At 38.1% G+C, this 19,165-nt stretch overlaps 1 protein-coding gene across 3 annotated transcripts in view; it reads left to right on the plus strand.

The window, feature by feature from the left end:
* The window catches only part of LOC133630163 (collagen alpha-1(X) chain-like), a 182,596-nt gene that overhangs the window by 56,176 nt on the left and 107,255 nt on the right, over positions 1 to 19,165 (plus strand). For all 3 annotated transcript variants that reach the window (XM_062021560.1, XM_062021562.1, XM_062021561.1), the window contains exons 7-8: positions 11,914 to 11,958; positions 12,045 to 12,089. In XM_062021560.1, the coding sequence (XP_061877544.1) occupies positions 11,914 to 11,958; positions 12,045 to 12,089 (90 nt within the window). The remainder of the gene's footprint in view (positions 1 to 11,913; positions 11,959 to 12,044; positions 12,090 to 19,165) is intronic.

Genomic DNA, 19,165 nt, shown 5'->3' on the forward strand with positions numbered 1-19,165 from the left:
TGACAAGAGGATTCACTCTGTTTATTTCATTTTGCTAAAGATAGCTCAAAAAGTTATGGGTGGATTTTGATGAAACTTTCAGGAAATTTCAGAAATAGGATACGGAACAAGTGCTTATATATTGGGTCTGATCTAGAAAACTTTCTGGATTTAGGATTTTCTTGAAGGATTCTTTTGGTATTTGGTAGATAAGGCCTGGTGGAGGTCTGCGCTGTACAAGTGCTTTTCTAGTTTCACATTTAAAAAAAAAATCCTGACTAAAAAGTTAAAGCGCAGTGTTTAAAAAAAAAGAGTATCATATTAAGTCATAGCATGACACTGCTTTTATGTTTTAATGGTAATCATCAGTTGAATAAAAGCAGATTTAAGATCAATAATGTGCACCATGATTGCAAGGTAAATAATTAAAGGCAAATAAAGTTTTTTTTGCAGAGCACAATTTGTATAAAAGCAATTTAAAGTGTTTCTAGATGCATAAAAATACAAGAAGGCAAATGAAATCATGGTAAAAAAGAGTGCTAATACAATTTTATGTAATTGTCATATGCACAGTTGAATACAAATGTTTTCAGCCTGAATCTGAACTTTGCTAAAAGTAAGTCTCACATCTTCTGGAAGAATGGTCCAGATTTTAGCGGCATAAAACATCAATTCAACCTCACCATGTTTAGTCCAGACTCTGTGCACCATCAGAAGACCCCCTGAGGTTCTTAGAGCCCGAGATGTTTCATATGGTTCTAACATGTCAGACATGGACTTTGAAAAGCATCTCTGGGCAACAGGAAGTCAGTGCAGTGACCTAAGCACTGGACGGATACGGTCGTATTTCCTGGTTCTAGTCAGGACTCGAGCAGCAGCATTCTGGGTGTGCTGCAGCTGCAGCTGGTTTATAGAGCCCAGTGAGAATATCATTACTGTAGTTAATAGGGATGGGAATCATACAACTCACGATTCAATATGAGTCCAATTCCAGAATCAAACCGATACGCGCAAAATAATATTTGGCATGCTTAGATTATATAATACGATCTTTTTGAAACGGGTCACAGGTTCCAAAAGCTTATCTTGTATGATATTTAAGCACAGATATGGCTAAAAAAACATATTTTTTAGAATCGATTCTAGAAAATTGTGAATCAATTCAAAATCGTAATAAATAAGAATTGCGACTCAGATTTGAATTGATTTTTCCAGCAGCTCTTGTATTCCAGACAAATGCATGGCTTAGTCTTTAAGTCTATTTTAGAAAGTGTTCCTTTGATTTTGGCAGTATTTTTCATTGGTACAACAGGTGGTAAAACATGACAGCCTTCCTTTTGGTGGAAAAAAAACCTCTTCGTCAATAAGTCGGAGCATAAACAGCCATTTGTTTGCAAAGATAAATGAAAAATGACGTGCTAACATCTTGGCAAACTTCCATTTTGTTCCGTGAAGTTTCATCATTCCTGTCATGTGTACAAACACCGTTTCCATGTGAGTTGGGAAATTGTGTTAGATGTGAATATAAACGGAATACAATGATTTGTAAATCATTTTCAACCCATATTCAGTTGAATATGCTACAAAGACAACATATTTGATGTTCAAACTCATAAACATTTTTTTTGTGCAAATAATCATTAACTTTAGAATTGGATGCCAGCAACACATGACAAAGAAGTTGGGAAAGGTGGCAATAAATACTGATAAAGTTGAGGAATGCTCATCAAACACTTATTTGGAACATCCCACAGGTGAACAGGCAAATTGGGAACAGGTGGGTGCCATGATTGGGTATAAAAGTAGATTCCATGAAATGCTCAGTCATTCACAAACAAGGATGGGGCGAGGGTCACCACTTTGTCAACAAATGCGTGAGCAAATTGTTGAACAGTTTAAGAAAAACCTTTCTCAACCAGCTATTGCAAGGAATTTAGGGATTTCACCATCTACGGTCTGTAATATCCTCAAAGGGTTCAGAGAATCTGGAGAAATCACTGCACGTAAGCAGCTAAGCCCGTGACCTTCGATCCCTCAAGCTGTACTGCATCAACAAGCGACATCAGTGTGTAAAGGATATCACCACATGGGCTCAGGAACACTTCAGAAACCCACTGTCAGTAACTACAGTTGGTCGCTACATCTGTAAGTGCAAGTTAAAACTCTACTATGCAAGGCGAAAACCATTTATCAACAACACCCAGAAACGCCGTCGGTTTCGCTGGGCCTGAGCTCATCTAAGATGGACTGATACAAAGTGGAAAAGTGTTCTGTGGTCTGACGAGTCCACATTTCAAATCGTTTTTGGAAGCTGTGGAAGTCGTGTCCTCCGGACCAAAGAGGAAAAGAACCATCCGGTTTGTTATAGGCGCAAAGTTGAAAAGCCAGCATCTGTGATGGTATGGGGGTGTATTAGTGCCCAAGACATGGGTAACTCTGAAGGCGCCATTAATGCTAAAAGGTACATACAGGTTTTGGAGCAACATATGTTGCCATCTAAGCAACGTTACCATGGACGCCCCTGCTTATTTCAGCAAGACAATGCCAAGCCACGTGTTACATCAACGTGGCTTCATAGTAAAAGAGTGTGGGTACTAGACTGGCCTGCCTGTAGTCCAGACTTGTCTCCCACTGAAAATGTGTGGCGCATTATGAAGCCTAAAATACCACAACGGAGACCCCCGGACAGTTGAACTACTTAAGCTGTACATCAAGCAAGAACGGGAAAGAATTCCACCTGAGAAGCTTAAAAAATGTGTCTCCTCAGTTCCCAAACCTTTACTGAGTGTTGTTAAAAGGAAAGGCCATGTAACACAGTGGTGAACATGCCCTTTCCCAACTACTTTGGCACGTGTTGCAGCCATGAAATTCTAAGTTAATTATTATTTGCAAAAAAAAAATAAAGTTTATGAGTTTGAACATCAAATATCTTGTCTTTGTAGTGCATTCAATTGAATATGGGTTGAAAAGGATTTGCAAATCATTGTATTCCGTTTATATTTACATCTAACACAATTTCCCAACTCATATGGAAACAGGGTTTGTACATTTCAGTGGTTTGTGTGTGTTTTTGGCAACATTTTGCCGTTCCATTTGTGCGTTTCTGCTTGGACATCGCTTGTGAGTCCTTATTGTTATGGTTACGGTATCAACTTATTTCAAACATGCATACATTTAAAATTTGATGCATTTCATAACTTGCAAATTCTCATTTCTTTTTACATGCCCTAAAACAGGCCTGGGCAATTATTTTGACTCGGGGGGACAAATTTAGTGAAAAAAATGTGTCTGGGGGCCGGTATATCTGATTTTTAGGAACCCTAAAACAAAAAAACTCACAATAATGTCTGATTGAAATCTAAAAACGTTATGACAGACCGCCTTAAAAAACAGAATGGAATTTAAATTTTTTTTTACAGAATGAGACACCCAGAATTTACATGAAAATAAAGAATGTGGGGTTTACAATATTAACTATGAACAATAAATGACTGAATATTGACAACATATGAACGTCACACCACCTCTCCATCGACATATTTTACAATCAAGCGAAACGCAACAAAAATGCAACAAACACAGGGAAATATGAACGTGAAGGGGGAAAAAATCCACCTACTATCTGATACATCTGATATATCACTAAGCTTTAGAACTTTGTTGTAAAAATCTCCGTCCGGGTCTGTCCCTGACACCCGCATTTCAGGCTGGCCGCTCTGGAAACACTGTGTGGAAACGCTCCCCACCCACACTGCTTGGTGTCTCGTTTTAGCTGCTGTGACTTAGATGACCATAGTAACTAATTAGATTACCATAGTAACTAGTATATAATGCACAAGCGCAGATTCCAACCATTGAAATACTTTGGATAGTTCAAGACTTACGGTCATTTGAAAACATCACTGCACATCATAATGGCAGCTACAGTTTCCATGTTAAAGGTCTAAAAAAAATATTTGGGAATGTCCGGCGGGCCAAGTTGAAAAGCTTAACGGGCTGCGTGCGTCCCCTGGGCCTTCATTTGCCCAGGTCTGCAATAAAACGACCACTTAAATTATATATATGTTTTTGGCTTTTTAATTCCAGTAAATTTTTAACACACTTTTACACAGGCACACGTTCACAATATGTACACACACTTAAAGGCCTACTGAAACCCACTACTACCGACCACGCAGTCTGATAGTTTGTATATCAATGATGAAATCTTAACATTGCAACACATGCCAATACGGCCGGGTTAGCTAACTAAAGGGCAATTTTAAATTTCGCGCGAAATATCCTGCTGAAAACGTCTCGGTATGATGACGTCTGCGCGTGATGTCACGGATTGTAGAGGACATTTTGGGACAGCATGGTGGCCAGCTATTAAGTCGCCTGTTTTCATCGCAAAATTCCACAGTATTCTGGACATCTGTGTTGGTGAATCTTTTGCAATTTGATCAATGAACAATGGAGACAGCAAAGAAGAAAGCTGTAGGTGGGAAGCGGTGTATTGCGGCAGGTGTTGTGCCGGATAACGCACCCCCGCCGTAGAATGCACCCCCTGACTGTTGTGCCGGATAACACAGCCGGTGTTTCATTGTTTACATTCCCGAAAGATGACAGTCAAGCTTTACCATTGGCCTGTGGAGAACTGGGACAACAGAGACTCTTACCAGGAGGACTTTGAGTTGGATATGCGCTACCGTGAGTACGCAGCTGCGGCTTCCAAACATTTGATCGCTTGCCCGTACGTGCGTGCCGCTATGTGCATGTCATGTACGTAACTTTGGGGACTTTGGGGAAATATATGTGCTGTATGAACTTTGGGGAGGTGAACGGTACTTTGGGCTGTGGGATTGAGTGTGTTGTGCGGGTGTTCGATTTGTATTGGCGGGTTATATGGACGGGTGTTTGTTATGCGGGATTAATTTGTGGCATATTAAATACACTACCGTTCAAAAGTTTGGGGTCACCCAAACAATTTTGTGGAATAGCCTTCATTTCTAAGAACAAGAATAGACTGTCGAGTTTCAGATGAAAGTTCTCTTTTTCTGGCCATTTTGAGCGTTTAATTGACCCCACAAATGTGATGCTCCAGAAACTCAATCTGCTCAAAGGAAGGTCAGTTTTGTAGCTTCTGTAACAAGCTAAGCTGTTTTTAGATGTGTGAACATGATTGCACAAGAGTTTTCTAATAATCAATTAGCCTTCTCAGCCAATGAGCAAACACATTGTACCATTAGAACACTGGAGTGATAGTTGCTGGAAATGGGCCTCTATACACCTATGTAGATATTGCACTAAAAACCAGATATTTGCAGCTAGAATAGTCATTTACCACATTAGCAATGTATAGAGTGTATTTCTTTAAAGTTAAGACTAGTTTAAAGTTATCTTCATTGAAAAGTACAGTGCTTTTCCTTCAAAAATAAGGACATTTCAATGTGACCCCAAACTTTTGAACGGTAGTGTATAAGCCTGGTTGTGTTGTGGCTAATAGAGTATATATATGTCTTGTGTTTATTTACTGTTTTAGTCATTCCCAGCTGAATATCAGGTCCCACCCGCCTCTCACAGCATCTTCCCTATCTGAATCGCTCCCACTGCCCTTTAGTCCTTCACTCTCACTTTCCTCATCCACAAATCTTTCATCCTCGCTCAAATTAATGGGGAAATCGTCGCTTTGTCGGTCCGAATCGCTCTCGCTGCTGGTGGCCATGATTGTAAACAATGTGTGGATGTGAGGAGCTCCACAACCTGTGACGTCATGTGCATATCGTCTGCTACTTCCGGTATAGGCAAGGCTTTTTTTTATCAGCGACCAAAAGTTGCAAACTTTATCGTCGATGTTCTCTACTAAATCCTTTCAGCAAAAATATGGCAATATCGCGAAATGATCAAGTATGACACATAGAATGGACCTGCTATCCCCGTTTAAATAAGAAAATTACATTTGAGTAGGTCTTTAAAGTAAGATAGTCACAACTGTCCTGAGTCTCCACACATTTACTTTATATCAACTTCTGTCTGTGAAGTGTAGTTTAAATCCACACTTGCTCTTGGAAACATCAACGCTAGGTTTGGATTCTTCTAAGTTTGTATCGCTGTTTGGAATGTGATCCCTTCATTATCATACTGAGAGCAGCAGACGTAAAAACCGCACAGTTAAATTTATGTTGCAGTGGCTTCAGATAAAAAAAGTATCTAGTATTAAAGTTGGCATAAGGCAAAATAAAAGTTTGTATTAAGTTGGATATGAATAAGAGAAATTATTCAAAAGTCACAGCTGGGAAACTTAAACATTTCAGAAGGTTTTCTCCCAAGTGGAAAATTACTTCCAGTACAAATCCCTTCCAATCGCTGATGTTTCCTTTTTCCAATCTTCTTCTTTGAAGTTTGAGTTTGAATAAGCAGGTTTTTTTTTACACCCTATAAATCTTGCACTTTTCTCTGGTGGGAAGTATCCAGCAGAAGACTCTCACCTGAAGATAACTCAATAACTTAAGTCTGATGCGGTGACCGTTGGAGCACCTGGCAGTTAGTCTGATGACAGAATTAAAACCAACGTCCTTTTGAGCTAAACATATTCTGTGCTTTTTCACCAACTTTACTTTCACTTGGTGGTTCTCTCTAGAAGTGGGCTCGCAACCAGTAAGGGGTGACTTGACATATTGTAATAATAATCATTGATAATAGTCAGTCCTGTCAGCAATTGCGCCAATTCACGAAAATTCAACCAATCCCTGCAAATTATGCACAACTTTGTCCGATGCCTGCAACTTTCCTGCACATTTTAGCCAGTCAGTGTGATTTTCATTAATAATTTTGTCTCTGAGCGGCGCTCAAACACACACGTCAACTGTCTAATCAAAACTTATGTTTGTTTCTTGCGTAGCAGGAACAATATATCAACTCTTTATTCATCAAACCACACACTTGTCCTCCTTCCACGTAGCTCAGATCTACAAAACCCAAAACCAGTGAAGTTGGCACGTTGTGTAAATGGTAAATAAAAACAGAATACAATGATTTACAAATCCTTTTCAACTTATATTCAATTGAATACACTGCAAAGACAAGATACTTAACGGAAAACCTTGTTATTTTTTTTGCAATTATTAGCTCAATATGTTTCAAAAAAGCTGGCACAGATGGCAACAAAGACTGACAAAGTTGAGGAGTGCTCATCAAACACTTATTTGGAACATCCCACAGGTGAACAGGCTAATTGGGAACAGGTGGCTGCCATGATTGGGTATAAAAGCAGCTTCCATTAAATGCTCAGTCATTCACTTTGGGAACAGATGCGTGAGCAAACAGTTTAAGAGCAACATTTCTCAACCAGCTATTGCAAATAATTTAGGAATTTCACCATCTACGGTCCATAAATTCATCAAAAGGTTCAGAGAATCTGGAGAAATCACTGTACGTAAGCAATGATATTATGGACCTTCGATCCCTCAGGCGGTACTGGATCAACAACCGACATTAGTGTGTAAAGGATATCACCACATGGGCACAGGAACACTTCAGAAAACCACTGTCAGTAACTACAGTTTGTCGCTACATCTGTAAGTGCTAGTTAAAACTCTACTATGCAAAGCGAAAGCCATTTATCAACAACACCCAGAAACACAGCCCGAGCTCATCTAAGATGGACTGACGCAAATTGGAAAAGTGTTCTGTGGACTGACGAGTCCACATTTAAAAAATATTTTTGGAAACTGTGGACGTTGTGTCCTCCGGAACAAAGAGGAAAAGAACCGTCCGTACTGTTATAGGCGCAAAGTTCAAAAGCCAGCATCTGTGATGGTATGGGGGTGTATTAGTGCCCAAGGCATGGGTAACTTACACATCTGTGAAGGTAATGGTGATAGGTACATACAGGTTTTGGAGCAACATACGTTGCCATCCAAGCAACGTTATCATGGACGCCCCTGCTTATTTCAGTAAGACAATGCCAAGCCACGTGTTACAACAGCATGGCTTCATAGTAAAAGAATGCGGGTACTAGACTGGCCTGCCTGTATTTCAGACCTGTCTCCCATTGAAAATGTGTGGCGCATTATGCAGCCTAAAATACCACAACGAAGACCCTCGGACTGTTGAACAACTTAAGCTGTACATCAAGAAAGAATGGGAAAGAATTCCACCTGAAAAGCTTCAAAAATTCAAATTTAAAGGACAGGGCATGTAACACAGTGGTAAAAATGCCCCTGTGCCAACTTTTTTGCAGTGTGTTGCTGCCAATAAATTCTAAACTAATGACTATTTGCAAAAAAAATGAAGTTTGTCAGTTCGAACATTAAATATCTTGTCTTTGCAGTCCATTCAATTGAATATAAGTTGAAAATGATTTGCAACTCATTGTATTCTGTTTTTATTTATGAATTACACAACGTGCCAATTTCACTGGTTTTGGACTTCCTGTTCCTGTCCCTCTGGGTAATGTAGTATATAAACATTTACTTAGTAGTTGAAATGTATTTATATATTTATGTAACATTTATTTATCCAGTGTAGGACAATTTTCATTTGCAAGGCTGACCTCACAAAAATGGCAGCATTTACATATTAAAAGTTGTGGAAGTGTGATAAATTATTATTGATATTGGAGCCTTTATTATTGGTCGATACCGATATTGATCCGAAACAATATCAGCAGGAATCATACATACTTTTATTATTTTATAGTGTGGAATGTTAGGAAAGGTTTAATCAAGTGAAATTAGTCTAACAGAGAACAATGGTAGGTATAAAAAAAACACTAAAAACACTGTCTTTAAGTTGAAGTACAGCGGTAATTGATGTTTTGGTGACACTTAGTGGTCACAAAAGTTCATGTAGTTAAGGTCACAATGATGCGGACATGTTTGTTACTGGACACTTTATAATGCGCTTCTGCCCTGGAGACTCTGTATGTGTTAGTAATATGCAACTATAATTATGATACTTGGTTGTTCAATGAAGGACATTTGTGTGTGTGTGTGTGTGTGTGTGTGTGTGTGTGTGTGTGTGTGTGTGTGTGTGTGTGTGTGTGTGTGTATCGTTGCTAGACCCTATAGTAGCCTATCTATCAGAATCAGAATCAGAAGTACTTTATTAATCCCCGAGGGGAAATGGAGATTTTCAGCAACAATCCCATTCTAGTGGAGGCCCTTAGGGATATTTTCATTCACTTTTGTCTATAAGCGTCAAATTTGGCACAGGTGTAGCTCAGGGCATACTTAAATGATTTAGCTAGGGCGCCCGCGCCGGTGACCTATGGACTCGCCACAGCGGCCAATCAAATATGGCCGCCACTTGTAATAGCTTTTGTCTCTAACATTTGAAACATATGAGCTACAAATGTAAACTTGGTGTCAATTTCATGTGGTTTGGACAATTAGAAATGTGTTGGAATGCTCATTTTTATTTTCGGGTGTGTCTAGACCCCTAATTTGCATATTTCCAAGGGGCGTTTTGCTATTATGAAGACATTGGACGTAACTTGGGCATTGTTATGAGTAAAACCTGGTGCAACATGCATGATTCCTTTCTATTGTTTATATGAAATGTTGGGGGGGTCGGCCTTGGTTGTGACATTTTGAAGACATTGGTTTCGCTTAAAGGGCAACTACTCTTTGGCTACTTGCGGGGGAGGCCACGTGGAGGCTGTCTTCTTCTCTACCTTTTTTTATTTTTTATTATTATTATTTTTTTTATTTTTTTGGGGGGGGTGGGGTTGTTGTTTTTGTTCCCCAATGACTTGACAAAAGCTGCACCAAGTGTGCGCATCCAGGTTAGTGTGCTGGACCCTCATTGTTGGTGCATGGCTTTGAGGAGTCCTGGTCCTTGAAGGACAATGTCATTGAATACTCTTAAAGGTTCAGGAACAGATACTGTAAGACAGTTGGAAGCTAATGTACCATCAAATTTGTGTCCTGGTTGTAAACAAGGCAGCCCTTGTCAACAAAAGTGCCTCATCTTGATCAATCTGGTTGGAATCATGGCCTCTAGCTACACCGGGGGTCGGCAACCCGCGGCTCTAGAGCCGCATGCGGCTCTTTAGCGCCGCCCTAGTGGCTCTCTGGAGATTTTTCAAAAATGTATGAAGAATGGAAAAAGATGAGGGGAAAAAAAAAAATCAATTTTTTTGTTTTAGTATGGTTTCTGTAGGAGGACAAACATGACACAAACCTCCGTAATTGTTATAAATCACACTGTTTATATTAAATATGCTTCACTGATTCAAGTATTTGGTGAGCGCCGTTTTGTCCTACTTATTTTGGCGGTCCTTGAACTCACCGTATAGTCTGTTTACATGCATAACTTTCTCCGACTTTCTAGGACGTGTTTTATGCCACTTCTTTTTCTGTCTCATTTTGTCCACCACACTTTTAACCTTGTACATGAGTGCACAAAGGTGAGTTTTGTTGATGTTATTGACTTGTGTGAAGTGCTAATCAGACATATTTGGTCACTGCATGACTGCAAGCTAATCGATGCTAACATGCTATTTAGGCTAGTTATATGTACATATTGCATCATTATGCCTAATTTGTAGCTATATTTGAGCTAATTTAGTTTCCTTTAAGTCCTCTTAATTAAATGTATATCTCATGACACATGTAATATGGCTTTTAATTTTTTGCGGCTCCAGACAGATTTGTTTTTGTTTTTTTTGGTCCAATATGGCTCTTTCAACATTTTGGGTTGCCGACCCCTGAGCTACACTGTCTGCCACTTTTTGCTTGCTTGCAATGTACGTCTCCCTCCCTTTCTGGTGTTCACTCCAGTCAGGCAGAAAAGAGAGGAGATGTGTCATGAATCTTGTTGTGTGAGGTTTATTATAACAACAGACATGCCCACGTTCATTTTCTATAGAGTTGCCTTAAATTTGAAATTGTGAAGGTGCAATCAGTGCAAAAAGTGGCAGACAGTGTAGCTAGAGGCCATGATGATCATTCCAGTATGTTTCTGATGCTCAAAAAACCTAAAATAGTTTGTCAAAAGTATCAAAAGTTAAGGTACACCTAATTTTTACATCTTGGAAATATGCTAATTAGGTGTCCAGACACACCCAATCATAAAGATGATTTTTCCATCATATTTCTAATTGTCAAAAAGCATGAAATAGACACCAAGTTTGGATTTGTAGCTCATCTGGTTCAAATGTAGAGGCAAAAGCGTGTTCAGGTGGTGGCCATATTGGATCAGCCGCTGTGGCGACCCCAAAGGTCACCGGCACGGGCGCCCTAGCCAAATCATTTAAGTATGCCCTGAGCTACACCTGTGCCAAATTTGGCGCTTTTAGACAAAAGTCAACGAACACACCCTAAAATCTCCCCAAGGGCCCCCACTATTCAGGATCATACAAACATTACAGGGAGACAGAAATAGGATCGCTTACATGTCTGCCAACTGGGGGAGAGTAAAAAAATATTTAGTCAAAGGAAAAAAACCTCATAGCTTTGGCACACATAAACACGTTACATAGAATCAACAAAACTTGCAACAGAGGGGAGGGAGTGGGAGCTACGGAGGCCGGCTGCTGCTGTATAAGCGCTACTCAGCCCTCCATCGCTCATTTGTCGATGTGCTGTTTTATCATCTGGCCCTTTGGCAAGAATTTACAGTGGACAATATTTCTCACACATAAACCAACAGTCCTGGAACTTTTCTGACATGTTGATTCAAAACAAATACAAGTGTGACATTTATTGAGTAGTTTATTTCAAGTGTTGGTGACATGTGGTCTCTTATTGGTTGAAAGTAAAAATCCAGTATGTCACCTTTGAGTTTTTTTTCCTCCGAGTGTCTGAGACATATTTGATGGATGTGTCAAATTGTAAGAGGCCAACTGTATTGTTGACATTGAATTATTTTATTAGTCTTGTTCGAAGTGTGATAACTTGGTGTTGAACGTAAAGGACAAGCTGAAAACAACATAACATGTGATATCCACAGGGGGGTCCAGGGCTGCCAGGAGAAGCAGGCCTAGTGGGACCTCAGGTAATGTCTCACCTGGATGAATTAATCATGTGTCTTGGAAGAAGTGTCTGTGACCTCAAATTCACACATTGATCTCTTTGTTTTAGGGGGAGAAAGGCTTGCAAGGACCACCAGGAATAAACGGAGCACAGGTTGGTTTCAGGTTCCTTTTTAACAATACACACTAGGGTTGTACGGTATACTGCTAGTTTTACGAGCAGAGGAGCATGTTCGGCAACGCACAATCACAGAGTACTTACAAGCAGACATAGTGTGTAGACAGAAAAGGGAGAACGGACGCATTTTGGCTTACAAACTAAAGATAAAGGTGAAGTTCTAACACTGAAATACCCTCAGGAAGAGGTGCTTTAAAACATGGCTAGCTAGTTAGCAGCTAACATCCAGCCGCAGTCGGCAGTGTTTTAGCTACTTCTAAATCACTAATCCTCGCCTCCATGGCGACAAATAAATTAAGTTTCTTACAAGTATCATCCCTGCAGGACGAGGAATAGCTAAACATGCTTCACTACACACCGTAGCTCACCGACGTCACAATGTAAACAAACGCCATTGGTGGATCTACACCTAACATCCACTATAACGATGCCAAGTACGGTAACGTATCGAGTCGATACTGCTATGATTACATCGATATTTTTTAGCATCACAAAATCTTTTTTCGTTTTTTTTAAAATTTACATTATGTTTATAAACTCAGTAAATACATACCTGGACACATGAGGACTTAAATTATGACCATTGTACGATCCTGTAACTACGGTATTTTTCGGACTATAAGTCGCAGTTTTTTTCATAGTTTGGCCGGGGGTGCGACTTATACTCAGGAGCGACTTATGTGTGAAATTATTAACACATTACCGTAAAATATCAAATAATATTATTTAGCTCATTCACGTAAGAGATTAGACGTATAAGATTTCATGGGATTTAGCGATTAGGAGTGACAGATTGTTTGGTAAACGTATAGCATGTTCTATATGTTATTGTTATTTTAATGACTCTTACCATAATATGTTACGTTAACATACCAGGCACGTTCTCAGTTGGTTATTTATGCCTCATATAATGTACACTTATTCAGCCTGTTGTTCACTATTCGTTATTTATTTTAAATTGCCTTTCAAATGTCTATTCTTGGTGTTGGGTTTTATCAAATAAATGTCCCCAAAAAATGCGACTTATACTCCAGTGCGACTTATATATGTTTTTTTCCTTCTTTATTATGCATTTTCGGCCGGTGCGACTTATACTCCGGAGCGACTTATACTCCGAAAAATACGGTACTTGATTTCGGATCGAAAGCATCCAAACAACAGAAGAATAAGTGATTATTACATTTTAACAGAAGTGTAGATAGAACATATTAAAAGAGAAAGTAAGCAGATATTAACAGTAAATGAACAAGTACATTAATAATTCATTTTCTACCACTTGTCCTTAATAATTTTGACAAAATAATAGAATGATAAATGACACAATATGTTACTGCATACGTCAGCAGACAAATTAGGAGCCTTTGTTTGTTTACTTAGTAATAAAAAAAAAGTTGTCTCGTATGTTCACTAAACTTTTTATCATGGCCGTCAGGGGGTGATCAAGGGGATGGGTCAAATGCAGAGGACACATTTCACCACACCTAGTGTGTGTGTTACAATCATTGGTACTTTAACTTTAACTTAACTTGATTTATAAGCCGCAAGGTTCAAATTGTAGAAAAAAGTGCTGGCTTATAGTCTGGAATTTACGGTGCTTCTAAGAATGATTGATGTACAGTATGAACAATTGCAATTACTCGAGCGGCTATAAAAGCATCAGCAAAATGGTGCCAAAAACACATTAAATTATCTGCATGTAAGCCAGGTGTATTAAATTCCTGTGCAAAGCATCTGAACAGGCCCAAATTAAAGTGCAATTTATAAATAATAAATGATAAATAAATGGGTTATACTTGTATAGCGCTTTTCTACCTTCAAGGTACTCAAAGCGCTTTGACAGTATTTCCACATTCACACACTGATGGAGGGAGCTGCCATGCAAGGCGCTACCAGCACCCATCAGGAGCAAGGGTGAAGTGTCTTGCCCAAGGACACAACAGGATGTGACTAGGATGGTAGAAGGTGGGGATTGAACCCCAGTAACCAGCAACCCTCCGATTGCTGGCACGGCCACTCTACCAACTTCGCCACGCCGTCCCAATTTCAAGCAACAGCTGGTTTTCCTAGTGTAAGTGGAGTGTACAAAAGAAATGTGCTTAGATTAATGTATGCGCACACTTTTATACATCTGAATTGTTTTGTCCATACGACGTTTTCTGGATATGAGCGTAAGCCATTTTTTTTCTTAGGATACCCATGTAAGTCCTAATACGTAGATTTGTTAGTTTTCTGAAAATGTATTTTATCATTTTAATCTTTGTGGTGTACACTGCATCCAAACTTCCAGTGCAATATGTTTCAGTTTCCTGGGGCACTGGACTTATTCCAGCCACAGAGGCACTCAAGAACAAAAGTACTTAAACTGATAAGAGAATACGCGGAAGGCCCGATTTGACGTGAAACACTCAAATTTAAGTGTTGCTCCACTCAAAATGCGCATTAAGTGATTAAATTAAATTAATGAATAATGAAATCATGAAATAATAAATTGTAATGATTAAATAATTAAATGTACTTTGACATTAAATACATTAATAACACATGTAATAATACAAAGCACAAGGGGTGAACTACAAGACATTAAAATGTTTTATTTCCATGATTTTTGTCCGAAAATTCCTTCGAAAAAACTCTTCCGCCAGTCTTTCTTCACATCCGCCCCGATACATTCTTGGTAGTAGCGTCGGGTTCGTAGCGCAATCCAAGATCATTTCTTGATGCTGTCTATTTAACATCAACGTAGTCATTAGAGAGGTAATGTTTGTAATCTGTGCCAATATTACAGCGGACATCCCTTGAACAAATTAAAAAGATGGTTTGACAAAAACAGACTATCTTTGAATCTCAGTAAAACTAAAATAATGCTATTTGGTAACAGTAGAAGAGAAATTTGCGAATTTGCAAACAGCTAAAATTATGCACAAAGCAAACTATAACCTGCTACCCAAAAATATACAACAATTCTTCTCAGGAAAAGAGGAGAAATATAATCTTAGACAAAAAGGTAATTTTAAACATTTGTACGCACGTACAACACTTGAGACCTTCAGTATATCAGTATGTGGAATTAAATTATGGAATGGATTAAGCAAAGCAATCAAACAATGTACTAATATGATACACTTTAAGAAACTCTTCAAACTTAAAGTGTTTACAAAGTACAAAGAAGAACAACCATGATAAACATTCTCAATTTATTTCATCCATCCATTCATTCATTCATTCATTCTCAAAGTAAGCTTACTTATCTCATCATATGAAATATAACTTACTTCATCAATTATTATTATTAAATTATTACTATTATTTATTTATTTATTTTTATTGTGATTACTTATGGAGTTTATTGTGAATAAATTGTGAACAGGAAGTGAACAAAAAGTTTTAGCAACTGTTATGTAAAGAAAAGAGGTAGGATTAAATAAGCTCTGCTTCTTCCTACTCCTTTTCGAACATGTTGAAAAGAGAAACTGGAAATTGTGATGTATTATGTTGTATGCTTGCATATTCGAAATAAACTCAAACTCAAACACAAATACAAATAGATGGAGTAGACATTGAAAGGGTAAAAGAAAACACATTTTTGGGTGTATTAATAGATGACAAAATGAACTGGAAATCTCATGTAAAAAATATACAACATAAAGTAGCAAGAAACCTGTCAATAATGAATAAAGCAAAACATGTTCGAGACCAAAAATCACATCTATTCTCTACTGCTCGCTAGTGTTACCATAGCTGAGTTGTTGTGCACAAATATGGGGAAACAACTACAAATGTGCACTTCATTCACGAACGGTGTTACAAAAAATATCAATTACAATAATACATAATGTTGGATACAGAGAACATACAAACCCATTATTTATTGAATCAAAAATATTAAAATTCAACGATTTGGTGCATTTGCAAACAGCTAAAATTATGTACAAAGCAAACTACAACCTGCTACCCAAGAGTGTACAACAATTCTTCTCAACAAAAGAGGAGAAATATAACCTGAGAGGAACATCTAATTTAAAACCTTAGTATGCTCGTGCAACACTTAAAACCTCAACATATATCCATATGTGGAATTAAATAACAAAAGAAAGCACCAATATGATTCAGTTTAAGAGACTGTTCAAACTACAAGTGTTCATAAAGTAGACAGAACAATAATTATGATGAACATCTTGAACCCTTTTTTTTGTTTTTTTTAGATAAAGATTATTTATTTATTTAATATTTGTTTACTTACTATGGTATATTATGTATATATTATTGATTCACTGTTCTGTTACAGAGAACAAGGAAATGGGATAACATTGCTATGATATGAAAAAGGATAAGATTAAATAAGCTCAGCTTCTTCCGATTCCTTTTGGGACGTGCTGTAATGAAACAACTGGAAATATGTGATGTTTATCGTATGCATAAACTGAAACTGAACTGAACTTAAAACAAGTTGTAAGGATCGGCAGATGGCTATTGTGACGTCATAGCTCAACCGGAAAAGGACTTAATTTAACCACGCTAAAATGAAATAGCGCACCCCTCCCCCCCCCAGTGTACGGGAGGCACATGGCGTATCACCAATAGTCGCATTAGAGAAAGTGCATGGACACGTTGACTTCACACGCAGGTGGGAAAATGCAAAAAACCCAACTATTTGAGAAATCAGACTAATTTAGTGCATGGAAATGTAGTGACTGTCAATAGCTGCGTTTCCATTACCCCTGGACATGCACAAAACCTAAATATCGCAATAAGAAACTGTTGAAATCTGTTGCCCGGATCATGTTTTGTTTAGTTTTTGACTCCCTCAGTTCTGTTTTCAGCACCCTTGAGTTTGTGGTTTTTGGTTACCATGGATGCTGATGAGTTTCACCTGCCTGTGATTAGTGTTCGGGACGCTCACCTGCTGCCGAGCACTAATCAGAGAGCTGCTTATTCCCGTTTTTCGCCACACTCAGCCTGGCTTTCTTATTTGCTTCCACGCAACAGTTACGACCATAAACATCTTATAAGTAGACGCAGCATCGACCTGACGAGACGCGGCGCCGCCATCTTGGAGTGGTGATCCGCTCCACTCAGTGCAATTCATTTGGCAGGAGCAATGAACTGTCAGCGCATTTAATTCATCTTATCTCACTGAATACCACTGATTTTCACACGCTTTTTTGTCATACGTGTAGCTATGATAAAGGACACATGTTTCGGCGTGTTTTATTATTCATAGTTTGCTTAACAGTAATCGAATATTCTTATATGCTATAAGTGACCAGACATCCGAGATCAAAAACTGGGAATATAATCCCAGAGAAGGGGGAAAAAAACGGTCAGCTATTTTTAAATTCAAGAAACAATATGATTAGGTTATATATACATGCGTATATCCTACATAAACAATGTATGAATATATTAGATATCTATATATCTTAGTGACCTATAAACTGTATCTCTGTTGCTGTCTTGACACTTTGTATTGATATTTTGTATTACTTTCTTCCCTTAAATGATCACGTTTACAGTGATTGTTTTATATGTATTTTTTATGTATGTCGCTTTGGATAAAAGCGTATGCCAAATACTTAAACATAAACATATATAAACACCTGAAAGTCTTTATATCAGCTAAAACCACCAATCTGTTTCACTGGATTCAGAATAGGGATGTCCGATAATGGATTTTTGCCGATATCTGATATTCTGATATTGTCCAACTATTTAATTACCCATGCCGATATCAACCGATACGGATATCAACCGATACTGATGTATACAGTCGTGGAATTCACACATTATTATGCCTAATTTGGACAACCAGGTATGGTGAAGATAAGGTCCTTTTTTTTCAAATTAATAAAATAAAATAAGATAAATAAATTAAAAACATTTTCTTGAATAAAAAATAAACAATATAAAAACAGTTACATAGAAACTAGTAATTAATGAAAATGAGTAAAATTAACTGTTAAAGGTTAGTACTATTAGTGGACCAGCAGCACGCACAATCATGTGTGCTTACGGACTGTATCCCTTGCAGACTGCATTGTTATATATTGATATATAATGTAGGAACCAGAATATTAATAACAGAAAGAACCAACCCTTTTGTGTGAATGAGTGTAAATGGGGGAGGGAGGTTTTTTGGGTTGGTGCACTAATTGAAAGTGTATCTTGTGTTTTTTATGTTGATTTAATAAAAAAATAAAAAAATAAACCAAAAAAACAAGATACCGATAATAAAAAAAACGATACCTATAATTTCCTATATTACATTTTAAAGCTATTATCGGCCGATAATATCGACATCTCTAATTCAGAATAAAACCAAATTCAGTCTTACCCAACAATGTTAGTATTTGAATATTGTTACTTGAAGACTTATTCCTGGTTACAATTATACTGTTAAGAAAGTATTGTCTTATATTTTGCCTAAAATGAGAACACATCATAATCAGTGGCGGCTGGTGAATTTTGTTTTAGGTGGGGCTGAAAGTTTGTAAACCAAACCCCTGTAGGGGGGTCATCCTCCCCCAGAAGATTTCTTTGTGATTTTCACATACACATGAAGCATTCTGACAAAATAATTTAATTAATTTAATTGACAAGCAATTCTATTATGGTCATACTCTTGTTTGCTAGCATCTACGATTTCAGTACTATTGAAGATCTTTGCTCCTTCTCAACTCTGTGGTAATATTCTTTTCGCAAAATACAACCAATAGTACGTTAATGTTAAATCTTACTTGTGAAAAGTAATCCCCCGATTCCTATTTTCAACAGTCCGCTCATTTGAGCAGGAAAACGGTGAACACCATCTTTGTTTTCTACCTTAGGCTGCTCGCCGGCTCCTCGTCACCACTTCAAGATGGCGGACGAATTTCTCGCGACAGCAGCCAATGCTGCGTCTACTTATAAGATGTCTATGGTTACGACGGCTAAAAATTTGACTCTTGAGCTAAGCTTCGCCTTTTGTTTGCCTGTTTACATGCTAAGCTTTTCTTGTTCGCTATTCCGTTAGCTTCCCATGCTTTCGGCACGCTGGTGCTCTCTTGTTTTTATCC

This window comes from Entelurus aequoreus, linkage group LG15 (assembly GCF_033978785.1).
Source record: "Entelurus aequoreus isolate RoL-2023_Sb linkage group LG15, RoL_Eaeq_v1.1, whole genome shotgun sequence".
NCBI lineage: Eukaryota > Metazoa > Chordata > Actinopteri > Syngnathiformes > Syngnathidae > Entelurus > Entelurus aequoreus.